The sequence below is a fragment of the Bubalus kerabau genome, chromosome 15, assembly GCF_029407905.1.
Source record: "Bubalus kerabau isolate K-KA32 ecotype Philippines breed swamp buffalo chromosome 15, PCC_UOA_SB_1v2, whole genome shotgun sequence".
NCBI classification, from domain to species: Eukaryota; Metazoa; Chordata; class Mammalia; order Artiodactyla; family Bovidae; genus Bubalus; species Bubalus kerabau.
The window spans coordinates 34,872,832-34,893,258 of NC_073638.1; the positions used below are offsets into that span (position 1 = coordinate 34,872,832).

The 20,427-nt window shown below is 54.3% G+C and overlaps 1 protein-coding gene across 1 annotated transcript in view; it reads right to left on the minus strand.

Annotated features, from left to right (window-relative positions):
* The window catches only part of OTOG (otogelin), an 83,686-nt gene that overhangs the window by 13,342 nt on the left and 49,917 nt on the right, over positions 1-20,427 (minus strand). Inside the window, exons 33-47 of the mRNA XM_055547484.1 lie at positions 18,446-18,724; positions 16,231-16,348; positions 15,594-15,673; positions 13,311-15,109; positions 12,322-12,490; positions 11,890-12,035; positions 11,222-11,311; positions 9,192-9,375; positions 6,518-6,738; positions 6,163-6,301; positions 4,286-4,480; positions 3,848-4,060; positions 3,175-3,279; positions 2,887-2,994; positions 1,894-1,995 (exon numbers count right to left, since the gene is read on the minus strand). Coding sequence (XP_055403459.1) covers positions 1,894-1,995; positions 2,887-2,994; positions 3,175-3,279; positions 3,848-4,060; positions 4,286-4,480; positions 6,163-6,301; positions 6,518-6,738; positions 9,192-9,375; positions 11,222-11,311; positions 11,890-12,035; positions 12,322-12,490; positions 13,311-15,109; positions 15,594-15,673; positions 16,231-16,348; positions 18,446-18,724 — 3,948 coding nt within the window. The remainder of the gene's footprint in view (positions 1-1,893; positions 1,996-2,886; positions 2,995-3,174; positions 3,280-3,847; positions 4,061-4,285; positions 4,481-6,162; positions 6,302-6,517; positions 6,739-9,191; positions 9,376-11,221; positions 11,312-11,889; positions 12,036-12,321; positions 12,491-13,310; positions 15,110-15,593; positions 15,674-16,230; positions 16,349-18,445; positions 18,725-20,427) is intronic.

The window sequence follows — 20,427 nt, forward strand, 5'->3', positions numbered from 1 at the left end:
GGACTTGTGCTGGACCATAACCCAAACTCTACAATTAGCATTGCGTGGAAGAAAGGACACTTACTAGATTCAAAGACACTTAAGAGACATAATGTTAATGTGTGCGTCTGGCTGGGATCCTGGATTGGACAGACCAGGCAAATCATAGATGGGGTGTGATAGGACTTGAAAATGTATTAGCAAGAAAAGTAAAGGTCATTCACTGAAAATCTGGCTTAAAAAGAGCATGTATGGTATAAACTCAATTTGGTAAAACACATTCATATTGTATAAAGGCATGGAAAATATCTGGAAGAATATGTACTAAATTGGAGGATATTGACAATGGAATACCTGGGAGGTAGGAAAATTGCGTTTTCATTTTCTTGTCTTTACTTGGATTCAGTGCTTTCTACAAGACTAAGTGCTTTTGCAAGAAAAGTGTAGTGAAGACTGGGACAAGGTAATATCAGTGGCCTCTGTTTATTGAGGGCGCTAGTGGTACAGAACTCGCCAGCCAGTGCAGGAGACAGAAGAGACACAGGTTCGATCCATGGGTTGGGAAGGTCCCCTGGAGGAGGGCATGGCAAGCTACTCCAGTATTCTTGCCTGGAGAATGGACAGAGGAGCCTGGTGGGCCATATAGTCCACAGGGTTGCAAAGAGTCAGAAATGGCTAAAGGGATAGCACACACTATATGCCAGGCACCATTATATTAAGGTAGTATGTACATAGCACACACTTCATGTATATTATCTCTAATCTTCACAATATCCCCTTGAGGCACATGCTATTATCCGCATTTTACAAATGAGAAACCTTGGCTCAGAGAAGTCGTACATTGCCCCAGGCCACACGGCTGGTAAGTGATTGGCACCCAACACAGTGACTGACTTCATACCATTGTACTCACTCCACATTACTCGAGTCCTTCCTGAGAAACACGAGAGGCAAGCTGAGAAGAGGAGATGAGGAGAGAGGCTGAAGAGGACAGAGGATAGGAAAGATGCTGATACCCTCTGCTCAGATGCACTTTGTAAATACTTTGTGACAAGTGGCCTCTGAGCCCCGGGTGCAGCTGCTTGGTCAGGTACAGCTTGGCCTTTGGGGGAACTCTCCTCCATGGGAACCTGCATTGCTTCAAAGGTGGTTCTAGAAATTGATCCCACTGGGGCTGCCCTTGGGGTATCCTGGAAGAGACCCCTCCCCTACAATGCTCTGTGCCAGTGCGGTCCACCTCACATTTCTCCTACAGTTGGTGTGGAAAGTAATTTTTGTAAATAAAGCCATATTTAAATTTAACCCTTTTGTTAATGTTCATCCAATAGATTTGCTTAAAGTTGATGATGCTGGCTGTATTATGACTATGCTTAGTAGGTATTGTATACAGTAATATGTTACTGTAATTGTATACAGTAATATGTTAAGGTACAGTCTATATACATACAGGTGCTATGTCTTGTAAAAATATCAGAAAGGGCCCACTTTGATTTATCATTGCAGAATAACAGGGCTTCAGAGGCTTCAGAATGCAGCCTTGTGGAGGGACTATGGTAACAGTGGTAGAGACCCTGAGGCAGGGGCCTGGGTCAGTCACAGAATGAGGACTGTGGATCCAGGCTGTGTGGGTGGGAGTGGCCTAAGCATTTGTGCCTCAACCCAGGCTCTTGGGGGCCTCCATGGAGGACAGGGACCTCCTTTAGGAAGCCTCAGAGCCATCTATGTGACAGCCCAGACCCTCGCCATTCAGCCCAGCTTCCTCAGGTGGGGCCTCCTTCCATGGCTTCCCCAGAGCCCACCACGTGGGGGCTCCTTGCTGCCCCCTGTTGAATGCCCATGGATCCCAGAGTGAGGAGTTTGTGACGGTCCCCAGAGCCCCTTCCAGCCCTGGCCCCCACGTCCTGCAGGACTCACCGCACCGGTACAGAGGACAGCAGAGCTCTGTGGTGTTCCTGTCCACAGTGAGCGCCTCCCCTTCCTGACACTCGGGGATGGGATCCGGACAGTCTCCACAGGCTGAGGGGAGAGACGGGCCACCCCTGTCACAGGCAGTCCCCGTGCTGGGAAGGGCGGTCCAGGGCAGGTGGTTGTGGGAAGCACCTAAACCACAGGTGTGACAGGAGCCAGACTCATAGCGTTACCAAACCTAACTTGGGTCTGCTCATCTGCCCGCAGTAAAGCCAATCTGCTGACACCCAGTTGTGGTGAAGGAAAGTGCCGTGGTTATTGCAGGCCCCAAGCAAGGAATTCGAGTTTGAGCATTAACTGCCTGTTCTCCTTACGGGCTTCCCTGGTGGCTCAGATGGTAAAGAATCTGCCTGCAATGTGGAAGACCTGGGGTTCCATCCCTGGGTTGGGAAGATCCCCTGGAGAAGGAAAGGGCAATCCACTCCAGTATTCTTGCCTGGGAAATCCTGTAGACAGAGAAGCCTGGTGGGCTACACTTCATGGGATCGCCAAGAGTCAGACACAACTGAGCAGCTAACTCTTTCTCCTTGCCTGGTGCCTGCAATAAAGGCTGCACTTTCCTTCACCACAATGCGGAGTCAGTAAATGGGCTTTGCTGCAGGCAGGTGAGCAGCCCCAAGTTTGGCTTGGTAACGCTTGCAGCATGCCGGTCCCATGCGACCCGTCCTGCAGTCAGAGCCGAGGGGTTCTCCCTCACCTCCACCTAAGTTATTTTACTGAAAAAGCACCCATCTTCCTGTGCTCAGTAATGTACGGCTTGAAGCAGTGGTGGTTTCCTCCTACACTTCTTCCTGGACAGGTGTCTCACCCTTCTCCCTGTGCCCCTTCCACCAGAAGATCCCCACCCTTGCCTCCCAGCCACCCAGGGAAGCAGGGGTGAGGGAGGTGGTGGCGGTGATCCAGGCGGGCCTGGTGCCATCAGAGGGCACGTCCACCCACCACAGAGGTAGGAGATGCAACATGAGTCCCCCAGGCGGCCTGCGATCAGGATCTGGTCCTGACGGCAGCTGGGGACCTGCACTGCCTCGCACAGGTCCGGGTCACACTCTGGGGGAAACAGAATTTCGGGGTTGGGAGCAGACCCTGCGTGGCCATGCCTGGTCCCCCACCCTAGCCCTGCTTTCATTTCCAGCCAGAACCCAGTCATTCCCAGAGCTAGCCATGCTCCCCACCCCCGGGGGATAGGCGCCCCACCCCCCACCCCCATCCCCATCCCCAGGTTCTCACCACAGCTGTAGCCGGGGCAGCAGGAGTCCTCCTGGAAGTGGGTGAGGAGCCGGTGGCCAGGGCTGCAGGTGGGGGCGAGGCCCTCACACAGACTCTGGTTACACACTGCCCGGGGGCCACAGGGCCTGTCACCTGGAGGCCGGGACTCCCCCCAGCCTCCAGCACTGCCCAGCCCCTGGACACCTGGCCCCAGCATTTCCCCCAGGACCCATGTTCTTGGAGAAGGCTTCTGAGGATCACATAGGGTTCAGGACCGAGACAGAAGAGCCATCAGAGTTAACATTCATCCAGCGGGCCACGTGCCGGTTGTAGTTCTACTAGATCAGTATCAAATTCTATAATTCTCATAACAACCCAGAAAGTGGGTACAATTATCAGCCTCATGTTACAGGAGAATGGACCTCATGTTAAATGATCTGCTGGGGCCACAAGGCTGCAAGGCGGTAGAGGAAGCGTCCACCAGGCTGCCTGGCTCCAAGCACACATCATTAAGTCTTGCCCCACACTGACTCAAAGGGCACAGCTTCCCCCACTCTCATGGTCCTCCACTCTCCCCAACACACCCCCACAAGACACTCTCATTTCCCAAGGCCTTATCGTATCCATCAAGGTCAAGGAGCAGAGCTGCAGTCTTTTAACCATCTAACAATGGAGGTCTAAGGGTGGGACTCACCGCAAACCGTCCCCAGGCAGCAGGGGTCCTCGGTGGGCTGCAGCAGGGCCACCTCCCCGAAGCGTGGGCAACTTTCAGGGCGGGGACCTGGGCATCCCAGGTCCACCGGGACGATTGTATCTGGAGCTTGGCACTGGTGCTGGCAGCAGCCACTGAGGGAGCTGTTCCAAGTCTCCCCCAGGGCCCGTGGCACACCCGTGCTGTCCGTGCAGGCTGCAGTGGGCATGGCGAGGTGCCGGGGACTGAGGGATGTGGGGAGACCCAGACCGTCCCAGGCCAGACCCTCCCTGGGAAACTAACCACCCCCAGAGCAGACCTGGAGGGATGCAGAGGGGCTCAGCCATGGGCATAGGAGGGCAAAGGAGACTCTGGGGTCTACCAGACTCCAGGGCAGACTCTAGGGCAGACTCCCTCTGCCGGGGGAGGGGAGGGACTTACCGCACTTCTCCTCGGGGATGCAGAGCCCCGAGTGGCGCCGGTGCAAGATGGTGCCCTCGGAGCAGACGCAGCCCTCGCCCAGCACCTGGCACTGCTCTGGGTCCAGCGGGCCCAGCATCCCATCCTGGCATGTCTTAGCGGGCTCACAGGCTGACACACATGCCTGGTATGTAGCATCGCTGGAGCACAGGAAGGCTGCAGGGGCACAGCAGCAGGCCCAGCTCAGACCCCAGGAGGGCGAGCAGGGGGGCTCATCTGTGCCTCAGCAGAGAGTATTAATTCAAAACGGTTTAGTGCATTGCCGCCTTCCTCTACATCAGGAGCCAGCAAAGCACAGCCCACAGCCCAAATCCAGCCTCTGCCTGGTTTTGCAAATAAAGTTTTATTGAAACACAGGCATGCCCATGCACTTACTATTGTATCTGGCTGCTTCTGTACCATAAGAGAGTTGAGTAATTGTGACAGAGACAATTAAAAGCCTCAACTATTTACTAGCTGGCCCTTTACAGAAAACACTTGCCAACGTCTTGCTGTAGATCAGTGCTTCCAAACTTCCTTGACTGTAAAAACTAGATCTTACACTGTGTTCCAATATACACTCGCACATGAACAGTGGTCCTTAAGCCTGACTGCAAAAGGGAGCTTTGGCAACATCATGGCTGGGACCCCACCCCAGACCAATTGAATTAGCATTTCTCACTGTGGGGCCCAGGCATGAATACTTTTTGAAGTTCCCTGAGTAATTTCAAAGGGTAGCTGGGATTAAGAATCACTGATGCATTATAACAGAAACCTTTTTTCACAAAACAATACTTCAATACTTAACCTTTCTAGGTGTAGTACACACTAGGGTTTTGGTGTTTTTTTTTTTTTAATTCTATTCCATTTTTAAATGCTGATGCCAACCCCCAAATCAGTAGGTGAGCTGACCTCATGCCCACTGACTTGGGGTTCAGTCTGAAAAACACTGTGTGTGTATGCTCAGCCTCTCAGTCGCATCTGACTCTTTGTGACCCCGTGTGCTGTGCAGACCACTATACTCCTCAGGCCATGGGATTTCCCAGGCAAGAATACTGGAGTGGACTGCCCTTTCCTCCACGAGGGGATCTCCCCAACCCAGGGAACAAACCCACATATTCTGCAGCTCCAGCATCGGCAAGCGAATTCTTGACCACTGAGCCACCTGGGAACCCCCCCCCAAAACACAACCCTAGATAAACTTGTCTTTTTATCTTTTGCCTGTCATATTATAGATGTGGTCTTCCTTTGAGCTGTCTCCAACCTTTCTGGATGTGTTCACATTTACAAATCAAACTACTCTAGGCTGGTCCACCCCGCCTACCCCACCAGTGCAAACCTGATGGGGGGTGGGAGGAATGGCTCTCACATCCATCCTCAACGAAGGACAGGAAAGATCGAAAGAGAAAGACGACCAAAAACTAAGAGAGAAGGGCTAATGTTTACTAGATGGAAACACGTGACGGGCCTCTGTGAAGCACTTTGTACACATTATCTCATGTCACCTTCAAAACAATACTCAAGGGACTGCCCCCATTTTACAGATGAGGCAAGGAAACAAAGAAACTAAATAATAAACTAATAATATCTATTTGATGTGTTCATATAAATGATAATAAAGGTAAAATTTTAAATTTGTTAGCAGTTTATAGATTTATTTAGAAAATATTTGTAAATGTATTAATTGATATTCATTAGTGAATGAATGAATAATTGAACCTGGGAAAGCCCAGACCTGGCTCAGATCTGTGAGCCTTTCTCCCACTCTAACAAGGGTGAGGGGTGAGAGCCACAGAAGGCACGGAGGGGACCGTGGGGTGCCGCCGCCCCCCTCCCCTCTCCCTTCCCTGACAACTCACGGCAGTAGTCGGAGCGCCGCCACTCGATGCACACGCGGAACTTGTGGCACATGGCCACATACACGGTCAGTGCCACACAGGGCTGCTGCACGTATTTGGTGTCCCGGATCCACAGGTCACAGAACGACTCCGGGGGGACCTGGGCCGTGCATCAGATGGTGCTGCTACTCCGGCCTCCCACGTGCCAGGGCTCAGCTCCTCCCAGCCAGGCCCAGAGGCAGCAAGGAGCTTCTGCAGGCTCCCAACCCATCCCAAGATCAACACCTCCAGGGAGTTTGCCTTCTGCACACAGGAGCAGAGGAGCTGCCGTTCTCAGCCCGGGACGTCCCCCCTGCTGGAGCCCAGCGACACCTACAAAGCGGTGGCAGGCACTGAACGTGCGGTTGGACACCATGCGAAGGCAGGGCGAGCAGTCGGCCGTGGCACAGCTGTCTGGACGGAAGCGGGTCTGGCCAACTGAAGTCAGGGAGCTGGGCACCTGCCAGCTGTCCAGAAAGGGAGCCGGGTCTTCGGCCTCACCCACCACAGAACCGTCCTTCAGGGTGAGGTCATTGGCCACATCTCCATCACAGATACCTGAAAGGGGCAGAATTACCCCTGTGGCCACAGTAATCTCTACCACTCCCAGCTCCCCAGCTGTCATACTGAACATTCCTCGCAATAACTCTTTGAGGCTGGTATTACTGCTATCCCCATTTTATAGATGAGAGAAATACGACATAGAGAAGCCAAGCAACTCCCTGTGGAAGAAACTGTGTTTGTTTAGGAACTACACATCAAAGTACCTAGGGACAAAGGGACCCCTGTCTCAAACTTATTTTCAAATGGTTCAGAAAAAATGCATTTATATAAACAGCATATGCATAGAGAACTGAATAGATAAAATGCATATATACATATATAAATGAATAGTTACATATACACACGCATATATATATATATATATGTACACACACACACACACAGGTACAAGGAGAGAGAAAGAAAGAAGCAAATGGACAGAATGTGAACACTTGGTAAATCTGGGTAAAAAGTACATGAGAGTTTCTTAATACTAGTTTTGCAACTTCTGAGTTTAACGTTATATCAAATTTAAAAGTTACTCCAAAAAATCTGCTTTAGTAGAGATTGCTAGCTAATTATAGCACCTGTCTCCTCTTCCTCCTGGAAGTTCCGCTAGCCTACTTCTCCCAGGCTCTCTTGTGGCTAGTGAGACCACGTGATGAGTCCCCCACCAATGGAATGTGAGTGAAGGTGATGGGTGCCACTTTCAGGCTGGACGCGTAAAATTTGCCCAATTCTTTGCCCTACTGTGCAGTTGGAAGCTTGCGTTGAAAATGGCAGGGCCACAGGATGGAAGGAATCTCCATTTAGGAATTTACATGTGCAAGAAATAAACCTCTATTGTGTTAAGGCACTGAGATGGGACTCAAGTTCATCTGTCACAGCTTCTAAAGTGAAGTGAAGTGAAAAATGAAGTTGCTCAGTTGTGTCCGACTCTTAGCGACCCCATGCACTGCAGCCTATCAGGCTCCTCTGTCCATGGGATTTTCCAGGCCAAGAGTACTGGAGTGGGGTGCCATTGCCTTCATCTCTCACAATCTGGGCTCCGAACACACACTTCCCTGCCCTTGTCTTCTGTCTGAAACATGTTCTCTTAAGTCCTTCCTTCACACGCCCTTCAGATGCATGGTCCCTGACCTTCCCAATTCTGTGTGGCAGGTTCAGTGTGCAGGTCTGTCTTGCTTTCTGAGCACAAAGACTCATTTTCCTTTATAGTCTCACTCTCTCAATATTTCCCCAAGTTGTCTAGCAGGTGCCCAAGACACCAAGTGTTAGTTTGGATAAAATACAGATAAATTAGCTGACTTCTGCTCTGATACCTCTAGCCACTAATTTCATGAATATAAAGCATAATGTAACACAAAATCCTCATATTTTTATCAACAGTCCCAATGGTCAGATTTTTGGTGTCTTGGCCTTGAGTGATGGAAGGGTGTCAAAAAGGCATCATAGGGAGTAGCTGACCCACCAGAGGTTTACCACAGCACCCTTCACCAGTCATAAACAGTGGAAGGAAGAAATGGTGCGAAAGGATGGCAGAGGAGGTGCTGATGGTGGTGGAAGGGTGTGTGCCTGTGCGTGTGTGTATGTGTGTGTGTGTGTAAGAAGAGATTGTTATATCAGTAGGAATGGAAGCTTCGCAGGACACATTTTGTCTGTTTTGCCTACTCCCTAGTGGCTGATACTCGGTACATATGTGGCGCACAAATGAGAGAATGAGCAGTGTGCAGACTGACACGTGTTAGTGCATATGTAGAAGGCATTTTGACAGAGTGTGAATGAATAAAATGGGTGCAGATTTATGGATGGAGGGCATGCAAGTATGTGTGTTTAAGTATTCCTGTGTCATCCATCATTATAACCGTGGCAGTCTGTCATGGAGTGTCTCATGGGGGTCCTTCTGTATCTGCAAGAAGCAGCAGCTCACGCTCAGACTCCTGTACCCCTTTTTCTTATCAAAATCCATCCAGGCTCTTAGGGAAAGCTCTCTGTAATCATGCTATGGTCTGAAGAGCACTAGTTCTGTGTTGTGGCAACTCTGCTGTGTGATCTTAGGCAAGCCACTTAGCTTCTCTGAGTCCCTTTTCTTCCTTAGTTCAATGGAGATCCTTCAGGGCTATTGTGTGGATAACCTGGAATAAGTGAGATCAGTGTGGAAGTGCTTTGTGAAGTGCCCAAGCATATGCAGACAGGGGGGATTATCTGGTATTAGGAGGCTATCAGGGAAGCTGACAGACCATCTCGGCTGAAGCGACAACTGGCCGAGGCCAGAGCCCTGCACCATCTCCCAGCTGGCAACTTCAGCCCCAGGACACAAGACATTAGGTCTCTGCTCCAGTGGCTCTGCTGGTCCCACCTCTGGCACGGCACTCTGTCCCAGCTTTCCCTGTTCCAGGGGAACTGGTGTCTGGGGACAGAGGTGGACCGAGGAGTTATCTCCCTCCCCTAGCTGGGTCCCCTCTCACCGCACAGGCCACGGCCCTGGGCCTCGCCGGCTCTGCTGGCCTCCAGGATCATGAGTCCCGAGCTGTGGAGCCACTGGATCTGGATGTGTGACGGCGTCCGGATCACGTACATGTGGCCTGTATCCTCAATTCTGAACCCGTGCCAGCTCACAGGGGGCCACACAGGCTGCGCGTCCACAGACACCTTGTGAGGAGGCGGGTGTTCAACGTGAGCACAGCTTGTCTGCCTGTTCAATCATCCCTCCACCCATCTATCCAACTAGCAGTTATTAAAAATCTGCTCTGTGACAGGCTCTGTTTCAGGTACCTGCAGGGAAGACACAGTCTAAGGCGGCATAGAAAAATTCTGAAATCATTTTTATGAGTGTAAAACAATGAAACAAATGCAATAGCCAGAGGCAGGCAATTTCTATATACGCCCAAATACGCACAAATCCTGAGCCTGTCCAATCACTCTCTTCTTTCCTGATTCTGCTCAGGTCATTTCTTCTGGGACAAGCTCATATGTTTAGCTGCTCAGTCGTGTCTGACTCTTTGTGATTCCATGGACTATAGCCTGCCAGGCTCCTCTGTTCATGGGATTTTTTTCCCAGGCAAGAATACTGGAGTGGGTTGCCATTTCCTCCTCCAGGGAATCTTCTTGACCCAGGGATCAAACCCGCATCTCGTATGTCTCCTTCATTGCAGGCAGATTCTTTACAAACACTGAGCCATGGGGGAAGTCCTTTTATTCTGGGAGATTTTCCCTAAATCTCCAGCCCCTAGGTTGGGTATTCCTTCTCTGGGGTCTTCCCAGATCTGTCCTGGCCTTTAAGACAGATTTGTTTCTTCATCATGACTTTCAGTGGACTGTGAGCTTCTTAAAGGCAGAAACTATGTCTAGTCACTCACCTTTGAATCCCCAGCACCTGCCTTGAGGCCTGACATAAATTGGGGGCTCAATGCATGTTTGTTAAATATGCAACACTTTAAACTCAAAGCTACAACCCCTGCTACATACAGACAAGGTTAAATGTGTATGTATTATGGATTCTCAGTTTTACTCTGTAGAAATGGGAGATGAAAAGATTAGGATTTTAAAATATTTATAATGACTTTATACCCTCCCACCCAAGCATCACTGTTTTATTAATCACTTGGCAAATTATCCAGTGCATAAACTACTGTGCTGAATAGAGGGAGTCCCAGCCCAGCAGTCAGAAAACTTTAACCTTGGCCAATTCCCTGGCTCTCTCTTATCCCGAGCCTTCTGAGCTGTACAGACAGTGCCGTGGGCTCCACGACCCTGAAGCATGTGGGACAAAACCCAGGGAGTATTATGCTGAAGTCTAAGCAGTGGGTTTTTCTGAGAGCCTCACAAGGCATGGACCTTGTGTTCAATGTTCATGAGCAGATTCTAGTAAGAGGGCTGCAGGTCTTACCTCAGGAAGAGGTGGGGAGAGCCGGAACTCTGGGACCTGAGAAGGAGTAAGCCCAGCTCACTCTCCCACTGGGAGGAGCAAAGGCAGGGTCCTTGGAGCAGGTACCCCACACAGGGGGGGCTGTGGTCAGGCACCGGCCTCCTTGACAGAGGTGGGCTTAATGGGAAGCCGATGCAGCTTAAATTCAGGGCTCCTTGCTTAGACAGTCCCTTTCTTGGACGAGTCCCCAGTAGTGTGTTCACATGGCCTTCTATTTTTGTAAAAATTGCAAAAGTGAAATATTGGGTTGGCCAAAAAGTTCGTTTGAGTCTTTCCGTCACATCATCTTACAGAAAAACCTGAATGAACTTTTTGGCCAATCCAATATTTTAACCACAATCATTTAAGGCTACTGTCTCTTGCCATTTAGCTTCTTTTCAGTCACAATATTCCTCCTGGCACACTTCCTCCCCTGACATTAGAGTGGTCACAAATATCCTAATGAAAATCACCTCCAAGTATATCTAATTTGCACTACTTTTTTACAGGTTATGAATAAGCTTCAAAGCCCCTCCTGCCCCTCGCCTGATTGCTGCCCTGACCTGTAGGCCGGCTCCCTGATGCACTCACCTTGCGGTTGAAGCGGTCAATGGTGACCTCGTGGGTCTTGTGAGTCACATTCAGCATCACCAGACAGAACGGGGGCCAGTTCAGGTGCCCCTACAGAGAGCACCCAGCCCTCATCAACCTGGAGGCCGGTGCTGCTGGCCCCTCCTCCTGGGGAGCAGCTCTCCCCATTCCCCCAAGCCAATGCTCCTACAGTGTGCTAAGAGCACCCACTGCAGCTGTGCAGATGGTGCACAGAATCCCACAGAACGCTCTGGTTCCACCTGACCTCCTGCAAGCCCCCCAGAAAGCTGTCTCCTTCCACCTGGCTCATGGGAGCATCCCAGGTGGTGGTTCACTGCAGCCAGCATCCTTGACCACAGACCACATCCTAGGGATGGCATCCCAGCTCCTCTGCATTTCAGAGCATTTCAGTACCTTTCGCAGGGGCCTGGGCTACTAGGATGAGCAGTGAATGGTGCAGGCTCTAGAAAGGGCCAGGAGGTGGCGCTCCACTCACTCTTTCCGCAAGTGCTGGCTCCAGAAGACACCCACCCCGCCCTTGCCTGAGAGAGGAGCTGTGGGCAGGGGCCTCTGATAACCCTCAACAAAGCCAACTCACTGTTCAATCTCCCCTCCAAACCTAGTCAGGTCCCGAGGTCCCAGCAGGAAGGGAAGCAGGGGATAGTCACCAGGTTGGCACTTTTGCAGTCAAGGACGTGGACGGTGACCATTTCTTCCGGTCTCTGGCTGAGGATGTAGATGGCCTCTTTAAACAGGGCCACGTGGCTCCCATCAAAGGTGACAAAGCTCAGATCAGGGAAAATTGAGCACCGGCCTGGGGAGGGGAGAGACGAGAAGAATAAACAGATGCCCCCAGGGCCAAGGCCACTCAGGACCACCAGGCCTTTTCCGGAGTGATCCAGAGGCCCTGGGGGCTGGCTGGAGGGTCCCACAGAGATCAAAGGTCACAGGGGTAGGAAATCTGCCAGGTGAGAGGTCCTTCTGCGGGTTCATGTCAAAGTTACCCCGAGAGCCAAGAGCACACAGGTGAGGGGCAGAGGTCGGGCTAGGGTAAGGGTAGGAGGGAGACACAGGAGGCGCCGGCAGACCCCACGACTCACAGGCGCACTCCCAGATGGGGCAGCAGTGGTCGCCGCCCACCCTCACGGCGAGGCCCAGGACCCCACAGCGAGGGGGTGCGGCGCCCTGGGGACAGTGCTGGGACTGGTTCACACGGATCAGCTCGCCCTGCAGGCAAATGTGGCGGACGCAGTCCTGCTCGGCGATCGGCTGGGGCACAGGGTGGAGGAACAGCTTGAGTGACCCCCTTGGGGCCGCAGCCACTCTTGCCCCCTGCCCTGGCCCACCCCCAGCCGTGAGGGCACAGATCCTTACCCTTGTAGGTTCTAGCAGGTGGGGGACCCTGAGGCACAACGACGAGGAAATGGTGCCTTCACCCTCCCTCCACCCACCCAACACAGGCCCCCACCGAGGGCCTGGGGCTGGGCTGAGCGTGAGACTGGAGTCAGGGACTGAGTCCCAGAGAGTCTACATAACCGCCTGGCCCTGCAGAGAGCTCCAGGCACAGAGGCGTGCAGACCACTAGCTCAGACTCAAAGAAACCCAAAACATGCACGCATACACACTTTATCTCTTTTCCTACAAACACACAGACATATACCATCTTGCAACAACATACATCACATGCACAAGAGCACACACGCAGATAGATGAGTGTCCACATGGAGTCCCGTACATGTAAACACAAACGAGTTCACACAGAGTCCCGTGTGGGTACACAGACATAAACATGCTACACACACGCCAGCACACCATGCTGTCACACTGGCTGTCCCACCAAGCCATCCAACAGGCCCCTGGACTCCAGGTGGGGTATGTGGGATCTGCTATGGCATCAGGGGCCCAAGGAGCCTGGGGCAGGGGCCAGGATGGTGGCTAAATGTCATCTGGGAGTCTGACAGCTGGCTAAGGAGAAGCTGCAGCCAGCCATGAGGATGTGAGAGCATGATTGTGTCCAATCCCCGGGGCACAGGAGGAGGGAAGGCATAGAGGGTCCACAAACCGGGGCAGACCCTGACAAGCCACTCACGACACAGGCGGCAGACGTTTTGGCCTCAGCAGTGGTTGCCAAGGCCTCGGCTGAACCCGCTGAGACGCTCTGGACTGCGGGGGCTGAGCGCCCGGACTGCTGGGTGGTGGCCTCTCCCTTCGGCTCCGCTGGGGGCTGAGGTCCTGCCGAGGTACCGTGGGCCTCAGCCAGCTGCGGGGGCAGAACGAGTGGGCTCTCTCGGGAGGCCGTCCTGGCCGAGACTCGGCTCAGTGGGTAGGATGTGGGCACGAGGGGCACCGTGCCAGCCCAGGGGCCCTCAGCCCCCGTCACCAAGGTAGCAGCAGTGTGGGCCACCGCAGGCATGAGCTCCATGGGGCGCCCCTGGGCAGAGCCGGATATCCAGGTGGGCAGAGACACCTGCTTGGACAGGATGGCCGTCTTCTCTGTGGTGCTCTTTTGTGGGGCAGCAGATACTGTGGAGGCCCCCTCAGCCACGGCCACGACCCCAGGAGTTGGCAGTGTGGCTCCCAGAAGCAGGCCTGGAGCCGTGCCTGTTGCCTGAGGGACCGCATGACCGGGCGGGTGACCCTGGGCCATGATAGCAGGGGTTAGAGGCGGTGCAGGACCGAGGGTCCCAGCAGGCAGAGTCGTGGCCACGGCGAGAAATGTGGCCTGTTGCTGGAGTGGAGGAATTAGGGTAGAGCCTTTGGGGCCAGGCGTGGCCACTGGGGCGGACGTCCCCACCTTGGCCAGGGGCAGGCTGGTGTCAGGAGGCAGGCCAGAGAGGAGCTGGGCTGGCCGGGTGGACTCCAGAGTGGTGAAGGGTGTGGCCCCCCACGCGTGAGCAACTGTAGACATGCTGGCGGCAGCTGCAGTCCCTGAGGGCCGAGCTGGGGGCCTGGCGGCTGTGGTGGCGTGCTGGGCAGGGCGGGCTGGGGCCATGGGCAACGGGCTTGGAAGTGGGGCTGCTGGCAGGCCTGTGGGCTGGCCAGGCCCGGGTTGGACCTTCTCTGGGGAAGGCACGGTCTCCACGCTCTCAGTCACCAGGGTATGGGCAGGAATCTGTTCTGCAGCTGTTCTGGCCTCAGCTGGGGGGCTGCTAGGACTGGAAGGGCCCTGGGCCTGTATGGACTGTGGGACCCCTGTCCCGGTCATGACCTTTGTCATTGCAGGTGTCAGAGAAGCTTCGCGGGCTCCTGAGGAAGTGAGGGGCCTGGAGGTCACTGCCAGTGAAGCCACAGGCCTGGAGGAAGGACTTGCAGGCAACTCCAGGCTGGGGAAGGGCTGGAGGGGCGTCGTCTTAACGGGCAAGGAGCTAAGGCCTAGGACCGTCACAGCTTTGGTCACAAGGGGGAAGCGAGGAGCAGGGGGTGACAGAGAGGAGACTGTGATGTTGGGGCTCTCGGTCAGGATCACGGTCACCCTGGTCGTCTCCATGGCACCTGACCCCATGCCAGATGTGGGCACGTGCTGTGAAACGGGGAGGGATGAGGGCTCTGGGGCCCCGGGGCTAGCAGGGTGGCCAGCGGTCACTCCCTTGCTGGCCGGGGCCTCTGTGGGGTGCCCAGGAAGGTTAGAGGCTGTGACTCCCAGGAGCTGTTGCTGAGTGGCCTGGGCGGGGCCTGGAGACAGCGCTGGCCCCGCCGTGGCTGCCGTGGGCGGGTTCAGGGCTGTGGTGAGTGGGGCAGTCGGTGTGAGCGCTGGCCTGTGGGATGAGGCCCCGGGAGCTTCCTGTGGAAACTGCGGCTCCCTGTCACTGGCAGCGGGCAGCACTTGACTGGGAGGCAGGGTCTCGTTGCCAAGGGCCTCCGTGGGAGCCAAATCCACAGGCTCCACACCTGGGGCAGACGAGAGAAGAGGCTCAGCCAATGGGGCGACTCCTGCGTCCAAGGGTCATCACTAGACAGGGCTGTGATGCAGGGCTCCTGGGCTAGCATCCTCGGTGAGGGGGATAGGCAGCTGCTGACCCGCCCAGGGCCTCTGTTACGTGGTGTCAGATGACTCAAGACATCAGCAGGTCCCTGCCCCACACCTCAAACCCTGACTCCAGAGCCCAGTGACCTCAGGTCTGAATCTGGCCACATTCTCAGCACAGGACCCCAAGCCAGACTCTTCCCCACATGGGCCTCATTTTTTCTGTCTGTGAAAAGTGGGGTAATGGACTGGATGAGTCCCTGCCTGCTTTAGAGGATCGTCACCTTCCAGAGGCCCCTCTGGTGACCGCTTCTCCAGGGACCAGGGGGCTCTGGTGAGCATGACTGGTCAGTGAGACCGGGGATTTACAGGACGCTGGAGGAGGGGTGAGAAGTCCAGGCCACTCACAGTCCTCCAAGTGGACGCATCTCTGTGTGACTTCATCCAGGACCTTGGGGGTGGCGCACGCGGGCACACAGCCCTCCACCCTGAGGACAGAGCAGGGCGCTAGTTAATGGTCTGGAGCACAAGGGCTGGTTATGCACACCTGGTGCCCACACTCACACATGTGCACATTTAGGCACATTTTCATGTTTCTTCTCCACACCTGCGGGACTCAAAAACATTCACACAGACACTTATATGTCCACAGTCTGCCAAAACATCAGTGTACATACCTACTTATGCACACACACCCAGCTACACCAACACCCATATACTTGCAGCTCATATACAAGTACATACACACAGCTCTGTACACCTGTGCACCCACAGCCACCCTTTACACCCACATGAACACACACAGGGCTCAGCTATATGCACACATGCACAAATCCATATTCAAATATGCCCATATCAGTCAGGTTCACCCTGGTTCACACACATCCCCGTACCCAGTAAACAAAACATATATATACAAGTACATGTGAAAACACACACACGTCAGTACAAGCTCATGCCTAAACTCACAGATGGCATACAAACCCATTCACATAATGAATGCTCAGACACTGGTGTATGCACCTTAACTCCCATGACCCCTCACCTGGGCACATCCCGGCAGCCGGCTGCCCATGGGTCCCGGCAGGTTTGGAAGCAGGGGCTGGCACAGGCATCATAGCGCCACTCACAAGTGGGGTAGGCAGCCCCCGAGGGCTTGGCATCTGGAAAGGCACCCAAACCCAGGGCCCCGAGACTGAGTGACACCAGGCACCAGCTCCTGATCAGGTGCCCGAGCACAGAGGTCATCCCAGCTCAGCCCATGCCCATCCTGCTCCATGGAAGAGATGAATGGACTCATGAAAAAAAAGTGAAGACTGAAATGAAATTTTAAAATAAAATGAAAAGCCAACCTAAGGAGAAACTGTATTCTTGAGAGTTGAGGTCAGTGTCTGCGGGATCCTTGGATTGGGACCCTGGGACCTTGGTTTTGTGGGGGCTGAAGTCTCAGCAGGGTGGGGCTATGGAGCAGGCAGTTGGGGCTGGACTTTGAGAGGCGGCCAAAGAGGCTGGGACCCCTGACCTTTGCATGAGGCTACCCTGTCACCCTGCCCCTCTGAGGCCCTGGTGGCCAGAATTGCCCCCTCTGACCTTGGTGGCTAATGATAACAACAGCCAACTCTTAACAGCAAGCATAACACTCAACAGTTCACAAGTATTTACTCCCTTATCCTCACAGGTAGCACTATTTTAAAGATGAGGAAACTGAGCACAGAAGATGCTGGGAATATTAGACTTTCCCAGAAGTGATTTCCTCTAAAAAGGCCTTGAGCTAGTGCCTTGACAAATGAAGGATCTTCATGGAAAGTCTGGAGACCATGGCGGGTTTCGAGATGGTGTGTTAGTCACTCAGTCGTGTCCAACTCTTTGAGACTCCATGGACTGTAGCCCAACAGACTCCTCTGTCCATGGGATTCTTCAGGCAAGAATACTGGAGTGGGTTGCCATTCCCTTCTCCAGGGGATCTTCCTGACCCAGGGATTGAACCCAGGTCTCTTGCACTGCAGGCAGATTCTCCACTGTCTGAGCCACCAACCCCAGACCACATTGGCACAAGTGACCAGTCTCTGAAACCGTGGCCTGAGCTGGGAGGTGTGGGCAAGCTCCCCAGCAGGCTGGAGGGAGCAGCCCCATTCTGACTCCTCAGTCCCCAACACTGCTGCTGACTGTAAAGAAGCCTGCTTTTCTAAGATCCTTGAGACCAGAACTGGGAATTTACATCTGAGGAGCACCTACTATGAGTCAGGCCCAGAGCAAAGCCCAGGAGACAGTCAATCCTCACAACAACCTTCTGAGGCAAATGTCCCAGGGAGAAGAAACAGGGAGAGGGGTTCTGGGGCTCTTCCAAGTGCCAAGGACAGGGGTCAGGATTCAAACCCAAGGCTGTCTGTCTCATAGCCTGGGCTTTTTTCACTCTGCCCTGGTGACTTCCAGGAAGGGACACAGTCCTGGCATCATAGCCGGTGATGAATCCGTGCTGGGTGGGGTGCCTGGTGGACTTGACAGGTGACCACTGAGTGTAAGAATGAGCTGGCCCCGCCCTGAGCTGGGAGGGGCAGGGGATGGTAAAGGAAAGGCTGACTGGGGGCGCTTTTACACACATGTGCATGTAAATGGATCCATTCATACAGCACCGGTGCCCACACAAGCGCAAACATACATGTCCACATACAAGACAGACAGGCCAGCCTGGAGCAGTGAGGCCTTTATAGTCACTGTCTCCAGGGTGTAGGCAGAGAACAACTACTTTTGGGGCAGACCCACCTGCAGGGGTATGGCAAAGCCTTGGAAGCCATTGGTCTCAGCTAGAAAGGGCACGAAGCTGCCCCATCACCACCCAGGGTCCGGGGCCTCTCAGTGGGGATGGGGGGTCTGCGGGCTCCTCGTCTGTGCCCCAGTGGGCAGTCTTTGAGCTCACAGGGCAGGCATGTGCCCCCATCAGCAGGAAACCTGAGCCAGCAAGCTACACAAGCTGTGGCCAGGATGATCACTTTCCTCCTCGCTGCCACAAAGGCCGCCCTATTTTTAGACCATGTAAATGGCCTGCAGGAGTAGGCAGACCCAGGAGGCTGGCTGGGCACCAAGCCGCACTGCCCAAGGCTCCCTGGGCCACCAACATGGAGGCCAGGCCGCCTCCCATCTCAGGGGTGGCACCGTGTGGCCTCTCTGCAGCAGGAGAGTGAGGGTCTTGTCTCTCAGGGGGCAATGGGAAGGGTGAGGTGGGGAGAAGGCAGGGAGGGTGAGGCAGGGTAGACACCTACCCAGAAGGCGGAAAAGCGTGCCCCGGCGGAAGGCCTCCGTGTGCTCGTACGGCCGCAGGGCTAGCACTGGGCCCGACACGTAAAGGAAGGCCCCGGGCTCCGCCAGGGACTCCAGGGCCACCAGGCCCGCCCGCCACGTCCCCCGGTGCAGAGAGAAGGAGGCATGGTGGCGGAAGGCATCGCCGGCCTGCCACTTAGCCAGCTCCAGAGACCCGTTGGCTGTGACGTGGAGGAAGAAGTTGGGTCTGTCCGCTGCCTCCAGGGACACCACATCTGGGTCTGCAAAGAGCCGTGGGGGTAAAGTCGGCAGAGAGGGATCCAGATGGGCGGGGGCGGGGCAGACACCCAGGCTCCATCTGCAGTCTCAGCGACCCAGGACTGGGCCCTGCTCCTCCAAGCTTGAGCCACCTCCCCTCGGCCCACCCATCTTGGCCTGCTGGCTGCCCCTCCGCAGACACCACCTCTGCCTGAGGGGGTGGCAACGGGGGGGAGTTACAGTCCCAACTGCAGAGCCTTGTGCAGGTGACTGAACCACCCCCTCCCTCCCTTTCTTCCCTTCCCGCCTTCCCTTCTTCCTCCCTCTTTCCCTCCCCACTCCCCCCTCCTGCAAACATCTCTGAATGCCAGGTGCTATTCTAGATGCTGAGAAAACGGCGGGGAGCAGGACAGACAGAAACGGCCGTCCCAGCGGAGTTCTGTTCCATGGGACGTACTGGACGACCTGGGCTTTGCTGATTTGCCAGGCTTCAGTTTCTGTGGTCCCACCCCTCACAGAATCCCAGAGGGCCAGAGCTGGGGGACCTGGGGACTTGAGTCCAACTCATGGAGGGGAAACTGCTCCAGAGCTGGGCCCCTCTGTCCTCTCTCCTGTCTCCACCAGGGCCTATTTCTAGAGAGAGTGCATTGCTGCTGGGTGGATCCCCCCTCCACAAACATGCACGCACACACACACACACACAGGGCCCTGCAGGGTCAGGACCCAAATCCACAAGCAGGTGTCTGGAGTCCCTGCCCGCCACGGCTGGCATGTGGTGGGCAAGTGAATTAACGCCTCCAGGTTGTGAAGGATGAACAACGTGTGAAAGCCCAGCACCCGACCTGGTGCGTCTCCCCCATCACCACCCCTCCCCTCATGGCCCCAGGAGTTCCTGTTAGACCTCCCTGGGCAGCTGTGAGAAGACATGAGATAACTGGAGGAAGAACTCATTATTAATGTCAACAACAACTGCAACTGAGCAAGGACTTACTCCGTGCCAGGCGCAATGCTAAGCAAGCAAGCCCTCTGCTCGCTGCTTGTACTAAATTCCAAGAGAGCCCTGTGAGGCAGTGAATTCACTCATTCAGCAGCTAATATTACTGAGGGCCCATCATGTGCCAGCCACCGTTCTAGGCACCAGGGACACAAAAGAGAACAAAAGGACAAAACCCCTGTCCTCATGGAGCTGACATTCAAGTGGCGGATGTGGAGGGGCAGGGGGAGTAAACTTAGAGAAGAAGCAAATTCCGTATAATAGCTTAGAAGGGGATGACACTGTTATTCCCATTTTACAGATGAGGGAAGCGAGGCCTGGAGTCACACTGATGGTGGATGAGGGAGGCAGGATTGGAGTCCAGGCTCTTAACCACCGTGCAGTCAGCCCTAGGGATGGGATCCAGCAGTGGGCATGGGGCATCCCGGAGGGGTGGAGCGTGAAGTCCCTTGCTGTGTGACCTCAGGTAAGTCACTCCCCATCTCTGAGTCTTGGCCTTCTCCTTTGTGAAGACTGGGGTTGGCCTAAACCAAGTTTCTCAATCATTTGTCCTTAAGTCCTCCTAACAGGGGAGAGGCTGAAACCCAAAGCTTGAGGTACAGTCATCCCTCAGTACCCCCAACAGCACCAAAATCTGCAGATGCCCAAGTCTGCAATGTTTAATGTCCTAGCGGTCATCCATCCTGATCTGTAGGTTTCACATCTGAAATTTTGCCTGCAGTTGGTTTTAAT